The sequence below is a fragment of the Rousettus aegyptiacus genome, unplaced genomic scaffold (assembly GCF_014176215.1).
Source record: "Rousettus aegyptiacus isolate mRouAeg1 unplaced genomic scaffold, mRouAeg1.p scaffold_m13_p_13, whole genome shotgun sequence".
Lineage (NCBI taxonomy): Eukaryota > Metazoa > Chordata > Mammalia > Chiroptera > Pteropodidae > Rousettus > Rousettus aegyptiacus.
The window spans coordinates 50,195,818-50,209,785 of NW_023416288.1; the positions used below are offsets into that span (position 1 = coordinate 50,195,818).

The following is a 13,968-nucleotide window of genomic DNA, read 5'->3' on the forward strand; positions in this document are numbered from 1 at the left end:
TCTTTAGATATTAATGATTCAATCAGCCTTGTGTTGATCCGCTTGTCCTGGACATCATGCCTTCTCTGGGAGGTGACTTTTCCTAGCTCACTCTCTGATTCACCATTCAAGCATCTAAAAATATTTACGAGGGCACTTCTTTGTTAAAGAAATGGAGGGTACTATGGACGGACATTTTAGTGAAAGAGGCACATAATTACGATGTAAACTAATGGGGACTTGAGGTTATTTCAGATAGTAGTAAATGCTATGACAGATTTCGAGGCAGGTACCTAGGTTGAGGGTTGGGATGGAGGAGGCTGTTGGGTTATAGACTGGGTGGGCAGGGAGGAGGTAAAGTCTGACCGGAGCTCCACAGGCTAAGAAGGACCCAGTCCTGTGAACGTTGAGAGTTTAGCTCTCAGAGGGATCCAGAGCATGTGATCACCATAATTAATATGCCGCAGTGGGTTGGCCGGGGCACCTGACCCCGCGCAGCGATGGGAACTGTGTTTCTAGTTTCTAAAAAGCAAAATAACAATTTGGAATAAGACACCTGCCATTTGGGACCATAGCTGTTTTCCCCCAAATAGATTACGTCTTCCCTCAGAGCAAAGTCTAAGTTTAAACATTTTGGAATCCTTCAAAGTGCCTAGCAGACTGCTAGGCTCGTAGAAGACACACAAAGGCCCATGGGTTTGCCTGAAATTCTGAACTTGAGCTTGAGGGACTGAGTGAGCCCTCGCACTGTCAACCCGCTGGCCTGGAATGCCGAGCGCCGTTCATCCTCCTGCCGCACGGGGGCGCAACGGGAATGCCGCGCTCCGAGGAAGGGCGGCTGGAGCCCATCTTGGCCTCGGAGGACCGCACTCCCACAATGCACCTTGTGTCAACACGGCGCTGGTGGTCACTTCGAGGAGGGGCCCAAGGTGCCCAGGGGACCCGCACGCAGCCCGAGGGGTATCAGGTGGCGCCCGGCTGTTGAGGGGCGACTGGCAGCCATGGCGGAGTCGGCGCCTGCTCGGGTAAGAGTCCTTTTGGCGCGACTCGGGGGCGCGTTCGGGATGGCGGAGCCCCTGGCCGGGGCGGGGCTGGGTGTCCTCGGGGCTGCCGCCCGCGCGGGGGAAGACCGCCCTCCCCTTGCGACCCCGGGGCTCTGCCCTCCCCCTGGCCGGTTTCTTCCGCGTCTGGCCGGAGCCCCCAGCGTCACGGCACCTTGGCTGGGAAACTTCTCAGGCTTGTTGCATGTTCTTGGATTTCTGACTGTCCCCACACGTTTCTCCGTCTTGCCAATAGTGAGCCCGTTTCCAGGCTGGGGAGGTGGCGCGGATTGGAAACTCTAGGTCCCGGTCACTGGCAGTGAGCTCGCCCGGTGCTCCGAGGACCCTTGGACTCATTGTGCCTCCGCGGCCAGCTCGTTCTCGGCGTGATGTGTTTCGCTTGTTCCTCTGCCGCATTCTCCCATTACACGCTCTGTCCTGGGGTTGCAGCCAGGCTGGGCTTCCGCTCCTTGAGGACAGGCGTTACCTCACGGTGTAGTTGCAGGGTATTTTGTTTTTGTTTTTCTGATAAGCTGTCTGATCTCTTTCTCCCGCCCCTCCCCCAAACCATCCCCATTCTGGGATGTCAGAACACAGAGCTTGGGGTGAGCAAGATCCTGGGCACGGAGTCGGGCAGCTGGACTTCAGCTGTAACTCAGCTCTCAGCCGTCCAGTTCTGGGCTTCTGTTTCCTTAGCTGTAAATTGTTAGACTAGTTGCTAGATGATCTCTGAGGCTTCTGCCAACTCTGACATTCTCATTTTATTCCAGCGTAGTGGTTAATTTAATAATAGAAGAAGATGTGCTATGGAAAGGGCAGACGGTATTTAACTGTTTTTTTTAATGCAGCATTTCTTGGTCTAGAAACACTTTCAGAATCATATGAGATCTTGTGAGAACTGAGAGCCAATGAGATCCTGTGGTGAGAACATTACCGTGAGCAAGATGCACTATATTTGATTCTTGTAGGAAGTGGGTAAGAACTAAGATGGGGAAGGATTGGAAAACTTAGAGAACACAGTGTTTGCTCTCAAGGGAGTTGCAATTGAATTGCAAAGACAAGACACAAATATTGACAGTATTTACCTCATTTGACTTCATTGAATTAAGGTGATCCACTCAAAGACTTGGTTTTTCCTCAAGACCAAATTAATATTAAAGTGGGGCAGGCGGACAAGTTCCTAGCCTCCAGAATACTTCCTGACTTGTCAGTGCAGTTTCCTACCTGTCATCAACAGATCTTGTTAAAAGAAATCCTTAAAGATCTGCCAAAATCTCAGACTACATTTTAAGTAACATGGATCTGTATTTAAGTAACATGGATCTGTAGAATGTATTTAAGTTGTTCTTGAGCACATTTCTACTCTCAGACATAATCTCTTCAGATGAGGATTCTGTACCTCTCATTCGATAGTATGGCTAGGTAGGTTCCCTGATGAAAATGACTGAAAATGCTGGGGGGAAAACACTCAAATATATTTGATATGTATGTTAGTAAAGACTGCTTGAAGCCCAAAAACTAAGCGAAAGGAGATCCTAAGAGATAAGCACGATTCCGAAGCCAACTTTGAGGGCTTTTGCTGAACATTCATCTATGGTGTTTATGACTTCAAGGAGCCGAGAAGATAGAGAATAAAACTCAAAGCCTAAGGTGGGGAATCTGAGAAGTTCCAACCCAACCACATAAAGCTGAGACTTCAAAGTACAACATTCAGGGTGATATGAAAGTGAGCTCTCACACCCAGGTGATTCTAGAGAAAATTATGTGTGTCAAACCTTGGTGCTGAGAGACGGATGCAAGGTGCCCCTTGAGAATTCATGGTGACCCTCAAGAGGCCTTATTGCCTGAATTCATATGACCTGCATGGTCCAAGAAACCTCAAGCCCAGAATTAGTTGTTTATCAAAAATAAACACAAGTCTCTCTGGCGGAGTTTCCATTTAACTCAGATTTCAAATTTCATAGATAAGATTATAATAAAAATTAATTCAGAATTTGAAAATTACCAAACAAGCAATGAAAAACTATGAGGAAAAGCCAGTAAAAAAATAATAGATAACGAAATTAGACCTTCAGAGATTTCAATACTGAAATTTCAGACCAAAAACATTGGTATTCCAGAAGGAAAATACACACACACACTCTAAACACAAATATGGCACTGTAGGCCCTATTTGATGAATAGCAAATGGCTGAGGACATTGTAAAACTAACTGATGCACATACCAATATGTAGAAACCCAGTAGATCCCATCAGGATAAACAAGGAGAAATCTACCTAGACATGATAGTGAAAGTGCCGAATACAAGGGCAGAGAGAATTCTTAAAAGCAGCCAGACAGATTACCTTTGAATGGACTACTGTAAGACTAGGGCCCAGCTTCACAGCATCAACAGTGGAAGCCAGACAACACTAGAATGATATCATCAATGGACTGAAAGAAAATAACTATGATCCCAAATTTTTATACTCAGCAAAAATATCTCTCAAAAACATGGGTAAAATAAAGATATTTTCAGACAATTTAACACTGACAGGTTGCTACCAATATGCTGTCATTAAAGGAAATTCTAAAGGTTATATTTCAGGTAAAAGGAAAATTATCCCAAATGCAGAGAAGACCAAAACAAACAAACAAAAAAAAAAAAAGAAAGAAAACACCTAAATGGAAAGTCTGACAATGTAAGAAAATGTGATCCATGAAAATGGATAAATCTAAACAAATATTGACTGAATTAAACAATAATAATCTCTTGGGTTAAAAACAAAAGCAGAATTAAAGTACTTGGCAGCACTGATGTAAAAGTTAGGAAGGGAAGATTAGAATTCAGATGTTTAAAGGTCTTTGTAAGTGTGCTTCCTGTGATTTCTAGGATAGTTGCTGAAAGACTAGAAATTGGCTGTGTAACTTAGAAATTAAAAGGGTAATAATAGAATAAGAAAAAAGTCATATAAAGGCAAGAGAGAAGATAAAGATGAGGTATGTAGCAGAAAAGGTAAAAATAGGTAAACATACATCAACAATTACAATAAATGTAAGTGGACTAAATGATCTAATTAAAAGGCAGAGATTGCAAGATGGGATGAATCCAACTATATGGTTTATAAGGGATATAACTAAAAGATAAAGCTGTAGCAGTGGTTGACTATATAAAAGTATATGAAAATATATGCCAGGTTAATACTGATTAAAAGAAAATTGGCTTAACTATATTAATATTGCTAGAGATAGACAGCTGCTACTACTTTTATAATGGTAAGACTCAATTTACCAGCTTGATATGATGTTTCTAATCTTAAATGCACCTAATTATAGAGCCTCAAAATATATAAAATAAAAATTGATAGAACTACAAGGAAATTCACTCTCATAGTAGAAGATTTTAACATAGGCTTAGTATTTTATCAAACAGAAAAAAATTAGTAAGGGTGTAGTACATCTAATAGATCTTTCTGAGATGATGGAAATATTTCTTCAAATATGCACTACTCAGTATAGGGGCCACAGTTACATGTGGCTATTGAGCACTTGAAATGTAGTTAGTATGACTGAGGAACTGAATGTTTTAATTTAATTTTAATTAATTTAAATTTAAATAGCCACATTTCTAGTTGCTGTAATATTGGACAACACATATATAGGATATGATTTTTTCCCCATACGCCTTATCCCATGTATATAGTTTTTACGTATAGAGAGGTTAATGAAGAAAAAAGGCCAGAAAACCCATTAGAAACGAGTGTGTTCTGGTGGTCGATGCTGGCTGTGGATGGGGACCATAGGTAGAGCGTCTCCGTTGGCCTTTCCTGTGTGGCTTGGGGCCTCGGAGATTCAGTGCCCGCCTGCCCATGGTTCACGCCATTTGACGTGGACTGGCCAGAGGCAAACTGTCCCTGCTAAACTTTCATTTAATCGCAGGTTCACGAGCAGCTTAGATGGTATTGTCTTAATCTGCCAAATTTGGGGATCATGTGTTATATAGCGACTGATGATTGGAACAGGTACCTTGGGAATATGGTTAAATATTGAAAGATATTAAAGATGCCTTTAAAAAGGAGGGTGTAATATGTATATGGATTGGTAAAGCAATGGAAAAATTGACCCATAGAACAGAATAGAGATGCCAGACAGACTGATAGGTAAGAAAACTTGATTTGTGACAGAGATAGCATTGCAGATCAGTGGGCAAATGATGGATTTTTCATTATATAGTTTTAGATCTATTGATTTCCTGTATGAAAATTGAGCCTTGCACTGCACACAGAGATCATTTCTGGGTCGAGGTAAATATGTAAATGTGAAAGTCAAAACTATAAAGTATTTAGAAGACAATATTGTGGGATATAATTTTTTTTTTTACACCTGACATGAAAATTCAAACCATAAAAGCATTAATACTGATACAACTCAACGACATTAAAGTTAAGGACTTTTTATCAAATGATAATAAAGAGTAAAAAAGTGAGGTACAAATAAGGAGAAGATTCTTGTAGCACATCTGATAAAGATTAGTATTCAGAATTTGCAGAGAAGTCTCATGAGACAGTGAGGAAAAGTCATAATCTAAAAGATACATGGAGAACACGTCAACAGGGGTCTCGGGGGGGGGGTCTCCGTATCCCCACTGTGGCTGACGTGTACCATTAGAAAGGATACGAGGCCCTGGGTGTGAGGACTGGATTGTGGACACGCAGTGGGACAGTGGGGGCGAGGGGACAGCCTCGGGGACACAGCCCACGCGTTGGGTTTAGTCCTTTTGAGCTTTAGCCACTGTCAGGGACAGACCATAAAAATCGGAAGTATAAGAGAAACGTCAGAGGACTTAGATCATTTCGGCAAATGTTTATTAAGGATTTAGTAGGTGTTATTCATTTGTACTGGCTACAATGCAAAGATAAATGAGTTGAGTCTTGTAGGTCCTGCCGAGGAATTTTGTCTTCATTGTAAGGAGTCTCCGAAAGGTTTTCAGCAAGGGCGACAAGATCAACTATGAGGTCTGGCAGGAATGTGTTGTCAAGAGTGGATATAAATTATATCGTTTATCATAGCAAAATGTTACAAATAGCCCAGCATAACAAATAGAAAGAATTTGTTTTAAAAAATGAACAGTGATGCAGGAAAGTCTTAGAGAATATGCTGTATATGAAATGCAAGTAACAAAACATATGTACAATATGATTTCAATTTTGTTGAGAAAGAAGTTAAAAGATGAGAAAAACAGGAAATTTACCACGATTCTTACTGCTTATTTCTAGATGGTGGTACTTTACATAACCCTTCATTCCTCCCTTCTTTTTTTCAGTATTTTTTTATTACAACATATGTGTGTAATTTGCAGCATCAGAATACAAAAGAACATACTTTTTAAATTAAAAAACAAAAGCGGAGACCAGGGATCAGCTCTTAGTACTCCCGGCCCCGCCGGACCTATTGTTTTCTTTACTCGATGTCTGGACATGACGCTGACCAACTGACCCTGTGTCTGGTTCTTCAGCACAGGAGGAAGCGCCGCTCCACACCTCTGGCCTCTTCCACACTGCCCCCCCAAGCGACAGAGAAAAGCTCCTATTTGCAGACTACAGAGATCTCACTCTGGACCGTGGTGGCTGCCATTCAGGCCGTGGAGAAGAAGATGGAGTCCCAGGCCGCTCGGCTGCAGAGCCTGGAGGGGCGGACGGGGACGGCCGAGAAGAAGCTGGCCGACTGCGAGAAGACGACCCTGGAGTTCGGGAACCAGCTGGAGGGCAAGTGGGCCGTGCTGGGCACGCTGCTGCAGGAGTACGGGCTGCTGCAGAGGCGGCTGGAGAACATGGAGAACCTGCTGAGGAACAGGAACTTCTGGGTCCTGCGGCTGCCCCCGGGCAGCACGGCGGAGGCCCCCAAGGTAGGCCTTTTACTTCAGTTTCTAACGTGCTGGCTTATCCTTCAGGGCTGCTGGAGGACTCACTGTGTGACATTTGTGATTTCAGGCGTCCCGGTCACTTGAAAATGATGGAGTCTGTTTTTCAGAGCAGGAGTGGGAGAATCTGGAGGACTGGCAGAAGGAGCTCTACAGGAATGTGATGAAGAGCAACTACGAGACTCTGGTCTCTCTGAGTGAGTGCTGGTCGCCTCCCTGGAGTGCTTGTGGACACCTGCAGTTCAGGACCACGCCTGGGTCTGCTCGGCTCTGGGCCCTCGGTCGCCTGTGGCAGGTGGAGAAGTGGGGGGTCTCCAGGTCCTCAGCTGCAAAGGCTTTTGGAAAGGTCGTAGTGTTGTCTCTTTCTTCTCTGTGGTCACGTATTTATTGACCAATGCCACCTGTGCATTAGATGGTAACTTGGCTAGAGGGCCTCACGCTGTTTCTGATGCTCACGGCCACCACTGGATGACAAATCTCTTGTTCTCTGGGCTGAGACCGGCAGCGCAGGCCAGCCAAGGCTTTTCCTGGGCATTTGGCTGGAATTACAGCCGGTGGTGGTCTCAACACTGTTTATGTTTTGTCTTGGTTAGAACTGCTGCTTAATACATACACATTTTTTATGCAAAATATTAGCTATTACATTATAAATATATTTTGTTTGGTAAGAAAAATCTCTTATGACCCAGGTCTGTGTAGGGTTGTCGCAAGGCCAGTGCAACTGGAGCAGAGTGGAGGGGGAGGAAGGTAGCAGACGGGTCACGGAGGCGACCGCGTGACTTTGGCTGGGTCGTGTGTTCTGCTAGTGGCTCTTTCCTCGTCTGTCATGGCGGGGATGGTGACGCCTTAGCTCGCAGTGCTTTAGCGCAGATGAAATTAGAAAGGAAGGAGCTCTTGAAAGCACGCACGCGTGAGGAAGCACTGGACGGCCCGAGCCACAGTGATTCAGGGCACCGAAGGCAGCGGTCAGCTGAGGGGATCATTTGAAATAGCCATAATTACCTAATCCTCCCAAACTGCTGGGAGGAAAGCAGCAAGAATAGTCCTTTGAATCTTTTCAAGTTCAATATCCACTCCTTGACATTGGTCACCTCGTCCATCAGCAAATGACTAGTGCACGGTGAGGTTTTACTCTCCCCTGGGCTCACACTGTGCCATCTCCAACCCAGAGGTCCTCGGCCAGCCAGAAGAAGAGGCAGAGCTGGGCCCGGAGATGCTGGGTGACTTGGAGGAGGAAGGCCCCGGTGGTGTCCACCCAGGTAAGTGGCTTCAGAATATTCCGTCCCCTCTCCACTCCCTGCAGCCTATAGCGAGCTTTTCCACTGCCCAACAGCGATTACCAGTGACCTCATGTGGCACTTACTTATTCTAGACGCCTTGGTGACTATCAGTAGCTCACCTGTTACCTGTGTGTCTTCACTCATTGCCGCTGTGTGGGGTCCTTGTAATTCGCGGCTCGTCAGACTTCTTCATGCCCTACAGGCTAGAGGGCGAATAGGTTTTAGTCAGATCCCACTGGGGATTGAGAACAAGGTCAGTCACAGCCTCAGGAGTGAAGCCGACTGCGCCAGAGGCAGAAAAAGCATTTGTAAGCAAGCTAATTTGAAAGGAATACACATTAAGGAGAGAGCCGGGTACATAAGCTATAAGTTTTGTCTTTTTAATCTTTGACTTTTATTTTTTAACACTCTCCGAAATTAGTATAGTTACTGTACATCTACCCGTTTCTTTTATAGAGATTGAATACAAATTTGTGGACCAGGTTGGAAAACTGTCATTTATAAAACTGTTCTATAAGATAATATATTCAGCTTTCCAGCCAACATGTCTGGCTGTAGGTTTAGCTGTTCAGGTCTTCCTTCAGATTGCCCTGGTTCCCTCGATTCCTGGGATACTCTGATTCGAGCCCTTCTGAAATTCAGAGGTGTTCGTTTAGCTCTGGAGAAAGCAGAGGTGTGAGAGTGTGATCTTTGTTGGTGTGTTTGTTTTGGCAGCAGAAGGGGTTATGATCAAGCAGGAGATGCAGCACCCGCAGCAAGGCCCCGCGGGTCTCCCTGGAGCGTTCTCGGGCATGGCCGAAGAGCAGGCTTTCCTGAGCCCAGAGCAGGCTGAGCTCTGGGACAATCAGGGCAGCTCTGTCCTCTTGGAACCAGGTCCTGGGGACACTAACCTAGAGGAGCCCGTTGAAGGCAGCGGAGACGCTGGCAGCGGCCGAACTCTGGGCTGCCCCCCAAAGCAGAAACCTACCAGGCAGGTGCACCCAGCTCAGGAATGCGGGCAGGGCCTGAAGCTGAAAAGGGACACTTCTGACCGCTACGAGTGTGCTGAGTGCGAGGTCAGCTTCCGCTATAAGCAGCAGCTGGCCGCACACCTGCGGAGCCACTTGGCGTGGGAGCCTGCCGCAGCCTCGGAGCCAGAGGAGAGCCTTCGGCCCAGGCCGCGGCTGAAGCCCCAGGCCAAGAAGGCAAAGCTGCACCAGTGCGAGGTGTGCCTGAGGAGTTTCAGCTGCAGGCTGAGCCTGGTCACCCACCAGCGCTGCCACTTGCAGGAGGGGCCCAGTGCTGGCCACCGTGTCCAGGAGAGGTTCTCACCCAACAGCCTGGTCGCCCTGCCCGGCCACATCCCCTGGAGGAAAAGCCGGAGTTCCCTCATCTGCGGTTACTGTGGCAAGAGCTTCAGCCACCCCTCCGACCTGGTGCGGCACCAGCGCATCCACACGGGCGAGCGGCCCTACAGCTGCACCGAGTGTGAGAAGAGCTTCGTCCAGAAGCAGCACCTCCTGCAGCACCAGAAGATCCACCAGCGGGAGCGGGGCGGGCTGGCCCTGGAGCCCGGAAGGCCCAACGGCCTGCTTTAAGGGTGCCAGCCCCTCGCCGGTTCGGGGGGGTAGGGGGCTGGCAGTAGTCCCCCGAGGAGACACCGTTCAGAGTGAGGGACCGACTGCTTCCTGGGGGGGAGTCACGGAGTCCCTTCCCTCGCCCAGGCAGCAGGCGGACCCCGGAGGCCGTCCTTAGAACCCTGTGCGCCCAGGCAGCAGGTGGCTCGGGGCTGGGCCTCCCCTGCTGTGCGCCCCGCTGCTGCCTTCCCGTGGCTTCGGCACCTTTGGTTCTCTGGGTTTCCCAGCTGCACTGATGCTCGTGGGCCGCGGTTGGCTCTCGGACCCCGCAGGGCCCGTGGCTGGCTCGAGGGCCTGACCCAGCGTTTCAGGGCTTCCCACAGGAGCCAGGCCGGAGGAGTGAGCAGGTGTGTGGAAGAGGCTGGGAAGCATGGCCCTCGGTTTCTGCCTCTTCTGTAGTCTCTGTTAATAACAGGTAGAAGAAATAATTTAAATGAACTGCTCACCCCAAGGAACCTTTTTTGGAATTAGGTTTTAGTTGATTTTCTAAAAATACAGTCTGACACTTGTTTTTTAAATTCCCACAGTTGTAGAAGTCGTTCCTAACATGGGGACTGGGCCTGCCCTCCAGGAGGGAGTCGATTTCAGGGCTCTTCTAGCCCACCCACGTTTAGTTAGGCCAGAGGTCGGGGGCATAGGGCGGCCCCTCTTGTGAGAGTCCTTGGCACTCGGATGGGGCTCCCTGAGTCAGAAGGACCTGGCGGAAGTGAGCACTAGGGGCGGACCCCAGAACCCGTGCTGAGGATGGAGAGTCCGGTATACGAGCTGAGCATCCGGAGTTGCTAACACGGGGTGTCCGGAGTCTAGGCTCCCGCACAGCCCGTTCCGCAGCCCCACGGGGTGGACACCGCCTTCGTTACTGAGTCGCCAGCTTGTCCCAGCGGTCCTTTGAGTTTGCTCCTCTCGTACCAGTTGTCCTTGAGGTGGTTCAGATGACACACCTTCTAATTTAGTTCGGGGTTGACTGTTCCAGAGACGATGGAGGAAAAAGCACACAGGCGCTTGTCTCAGGAGTGTCAAGCACCTGTCCCACTGTCGTTCAGGGAGATGGGAGTGGGCTCCGCGTCCCTTTTGATGACTGCAGTTGCCTAGAATAAAACTTGCTACTAGCAAAAGAAAGCGCTCCTGTTGGATGTTTTTCTCCATTTGTTAAGAATACTCTCCTGGGGCCAAGGTGGAGGCGGTGCCTCCCCTGGAGCGATAACAGAGGCCCGACTTAAACCTTGGACGGTGAGGAAGGGGCATGTGTGGGACCCTATCTGTGGTGGTCGAGAGCTGCAGACGGTCTGGGTGACGGTTGTGGGAAGGTGGGAGGCAGAGAAGGCAGGTGAAACGTGGTGGGTGCACCAGGGACGTTGTCCTAGATACTCGTGTACCACATGGACAATGCTGAGTGGAAAGTGTAAGAAGTCAAGATCCGTAATGTCACCATTTGTGTAAATTAAAATACATATATACAAAACCAGAGAAACGAGAAGTTACACATTAAAGGCGTCACAGTTGCCCAGGGAAGGAGTGAGTGGGATATGGGGAGAAAAAGGGGTGGGATTACCTTGGCGTAGAGACAGCGCGGAGGGAGGCTCGCGCGAGGTGCTCCCTCCCTGTAGGAAAGCTCGCCGGTCTCCTTAGGTCCCCGCTGCAGCCTCCACCCCCAGCTGTTGCATTACACATACCCCCGCGCCCCACCCTCGATTACTCTCCCCCCTCTGGTCTTTGCTGAGGGTTTTAATGTGACCAGCCTTTGCCTTGCATTGTTAAGTTCTCCCTGAGGCAGGGAAATAATTGTATTAAGTAGTTGGACGGGTGTAATTGTGGCTGATATTTACTGAGCACTCGTGTGCTAGTTATTAAGTTCACGTAGACACAAATGAGTAATCCTCACACGACCCTATGGGGTGAGTATGATTATGACCCCATTGTACACATGAGATGTGGGAAGAGACCTAAGAGGCGAAGTGGCGGGCAGAGGCGGCCACGACCCAGGCCGTCCCCTTCAGAGCCCACGCACGTGACCGCGGGCTCTGTTGCTTCTGGGTGCCCACAACTAAGGACTTGGTGCCCGAGTTAAAAGTCCATGTCCTTGTTACCCAAAGCGTGGTCTCTGCCCCAGTGGCACTGGTGTCCCCCGGGAGCTAGGTAGAAATGCAGCCCCAGACCCGCTGACTCCGGATCTCCGGCTCATTGTCTGCACACGGAGGCACTGTCTGGAATGGTACAGAAACGCAGCCTTGCCTGTTCACCTGTCCGCCGAAAGCTCTGCTCGGCGTCGAGAAGAAAACAGGAAGTGGGGCCAGGAAGTGGAGCTGAAGAACAGCGCTGATCACATTCGACAGATTTAAATCAACGCCCAGGGAAAAATAATTGTCACACACCAGTGACTAATCTGTCTTACCTTCTCTGTTCCTACAGGTAAGGCCCTAACTGTCACCCATCTGAACTACTCAATAACCTAACTGGTCTCCCGCCCCACATCCCTTATGCTACCAGTTATTGTCACGGAGACACAAATTGGACAGGCTCGCCTCAAAGCCTTGCAGTGCATTTAACTGGCTACTGACAAACAACAAGCTTTTTAGTGTAGAACTCGAGGGATCCACAACCAAACCGGCTCCGAGTGTCTTCACCCTTCACTCCGTCTAAATGATCTAAGCCGCCGCCACTCTGGGCTTCCTGTGACTAGGTGCCTGCACCGCACTTCTCGACCACAGGCAGCTCCTGCGTCCCCGGACCGGACCGCCCTCAGTGAGCCAAGGCTGTTTATTGTTTTCGCTGTTTATAAACCCCTTCTGTGAAGGAGTCCCTCATCCTTTTCTTTTATTAAGTAAATACATAGGGAGCACCTCTTAGCCTGGCATTGTTTCGAGTACTCAGGATACATCGGTGGTGTACAAAACAGCTCTCTGCCTTTGTTGAATTTATGTCCTATCAAAATTCGTGCTCTTCCTGGACCGCACGTTGGCACAGCCCTTCCCTAGACCAGCACAATACTAGCAGTCTTAGAGTTTGCTGGCTCACTAGTATGAGTGGCTTCTGTGCCAAGTCTACAGAGGGACACGAGGTGAAATCGGAGATCTCGCTCTTGGGCTTACAGACTGAGGGAATCTAATGAAAGGTAGAAAACTATCTGTAAAGAGGCTGAAGGTCTAAGGATTGAGAGAACAATTAACATTTAGTTGTGCGATGCTGGGGAAGGCATTACGAGAGGTGACTTTTGAACTGGATCTTTAAGCGTGGGAAGAGGACATTCTAAATGGAGTGACAGGACCAAAGTAGGAGACACTGTGGGGCATGTACAAATAAACACTAATTGATTCAACCTGGCTGGAGGGCGGGTGTGAGAAGGGGAGTAATAGATGTGGTATGAAATGGAGACAGGCTAAAGGGTTTGGGTTTCACTGAGTTAGTGATGGGGAGCTGAGAGTTTTGAGTAAAAGGGTGACCTGGTTTCTAGCTGTGATTTGTTAATAGTAACCTAATAGGAGTTACTTTTTGGGAGTGAAGTGGGGGATATGTTAGGAAGTTTTTGAATGAGACCAAGATCCAATGAAGACCTGACTGGGCACAGCTGCAGTGGGAAGCAAGTGACAGACAAGGAGAGATGGACAAGACAGCCAACAGGATGTGACGCTTTTTGAAGGCAGGGACCGTGTCTTAGTCATATCCAGACAGGATCTTTGCACAGAGGTGCTCACCACATGTTTATTGAATGAATAGGAATTCACAGACCAGGGAGCTCAGTATTGCCTGAATTAGGGATGGCTTCATGGAGGAAGGGGGAATTGGTTATATTTCTGGTCTCCCTCTGCTAATACTGTCCCTCCTAAACTTTATAAATTTGGGTGGGTCCACTTTCAAAACTGATACATCCTCCAAGTGAGGTACACCCTAGAGTTTGGGGCAAGGTTAGGAAGTGTCACTTTAAGGTAACAGATCAGATCAATACATGGTATTGTTCACTGCGGAAACCCTTGTGGAATTAACCCAACCCAACACAATTTGCAAATGAGTGCTGAAGGCATTAATAGGATCCCTGGTGTGGATCTCTAGAAGAAAGGTTCTTCTGATGAGAACTCTGAGAAGGAATTTAAAGACTGCAATGGACTTCCCATAGCCAACTGAGGGCCTGCACCTTATAAAGAGTCTAGTGGCCATT

At 48.0% G+C, this 13,968-nt stretch overlaps 1 protein-coding gene across 3 annotated transcripts; it reads left to right on the forward strand.

Moving 5' to 3' along the window:
• Positions 1 to 358: 358 nt before the first annotated feature.
• Positions 359 to 10,938, forward strand: ZNF212 (zinc finger protein 212). Of its 3 annotated transcripts, none has more exons than XM_016125889.2 (5): positions 359 to 1,004; positions 6,520 to 6,904; positions 6,990 to 7,116; positions 8,089 to 8,178; positions 8,917 to 10,938. In XM_016125889.2, the coding sequence occupies exons 1-5, from the start codon at positions 748 to 750 to the stop codon at positions 9,774 to 9,776; spliced, it is 1,719 nt and encodes a 572-aa protein (XP_015981375.2). In that variant the 5' UTR covers positions 359 to 747; the 3' UTR covers positions 9,777 to 10,938. The 3 variants fall into 3 exon arrangements, with proteins under 3 accessions (XP_015981375.2, XP_015981374.2, XP_015981376.2); XM_016125888.2 differs by having other exon boundaries at positions 360 to 1,004; positions 8,914 to 10,938; XM_016125890.2 differs by having other exon boundaries at positions 857 to 1,004; positions 6,515 to 6,904; positions 8,914 to 10,938.
• The last annotated feature ends 3,030 nt before the right edge of the window (positions 10,939 to 13,968 follow it).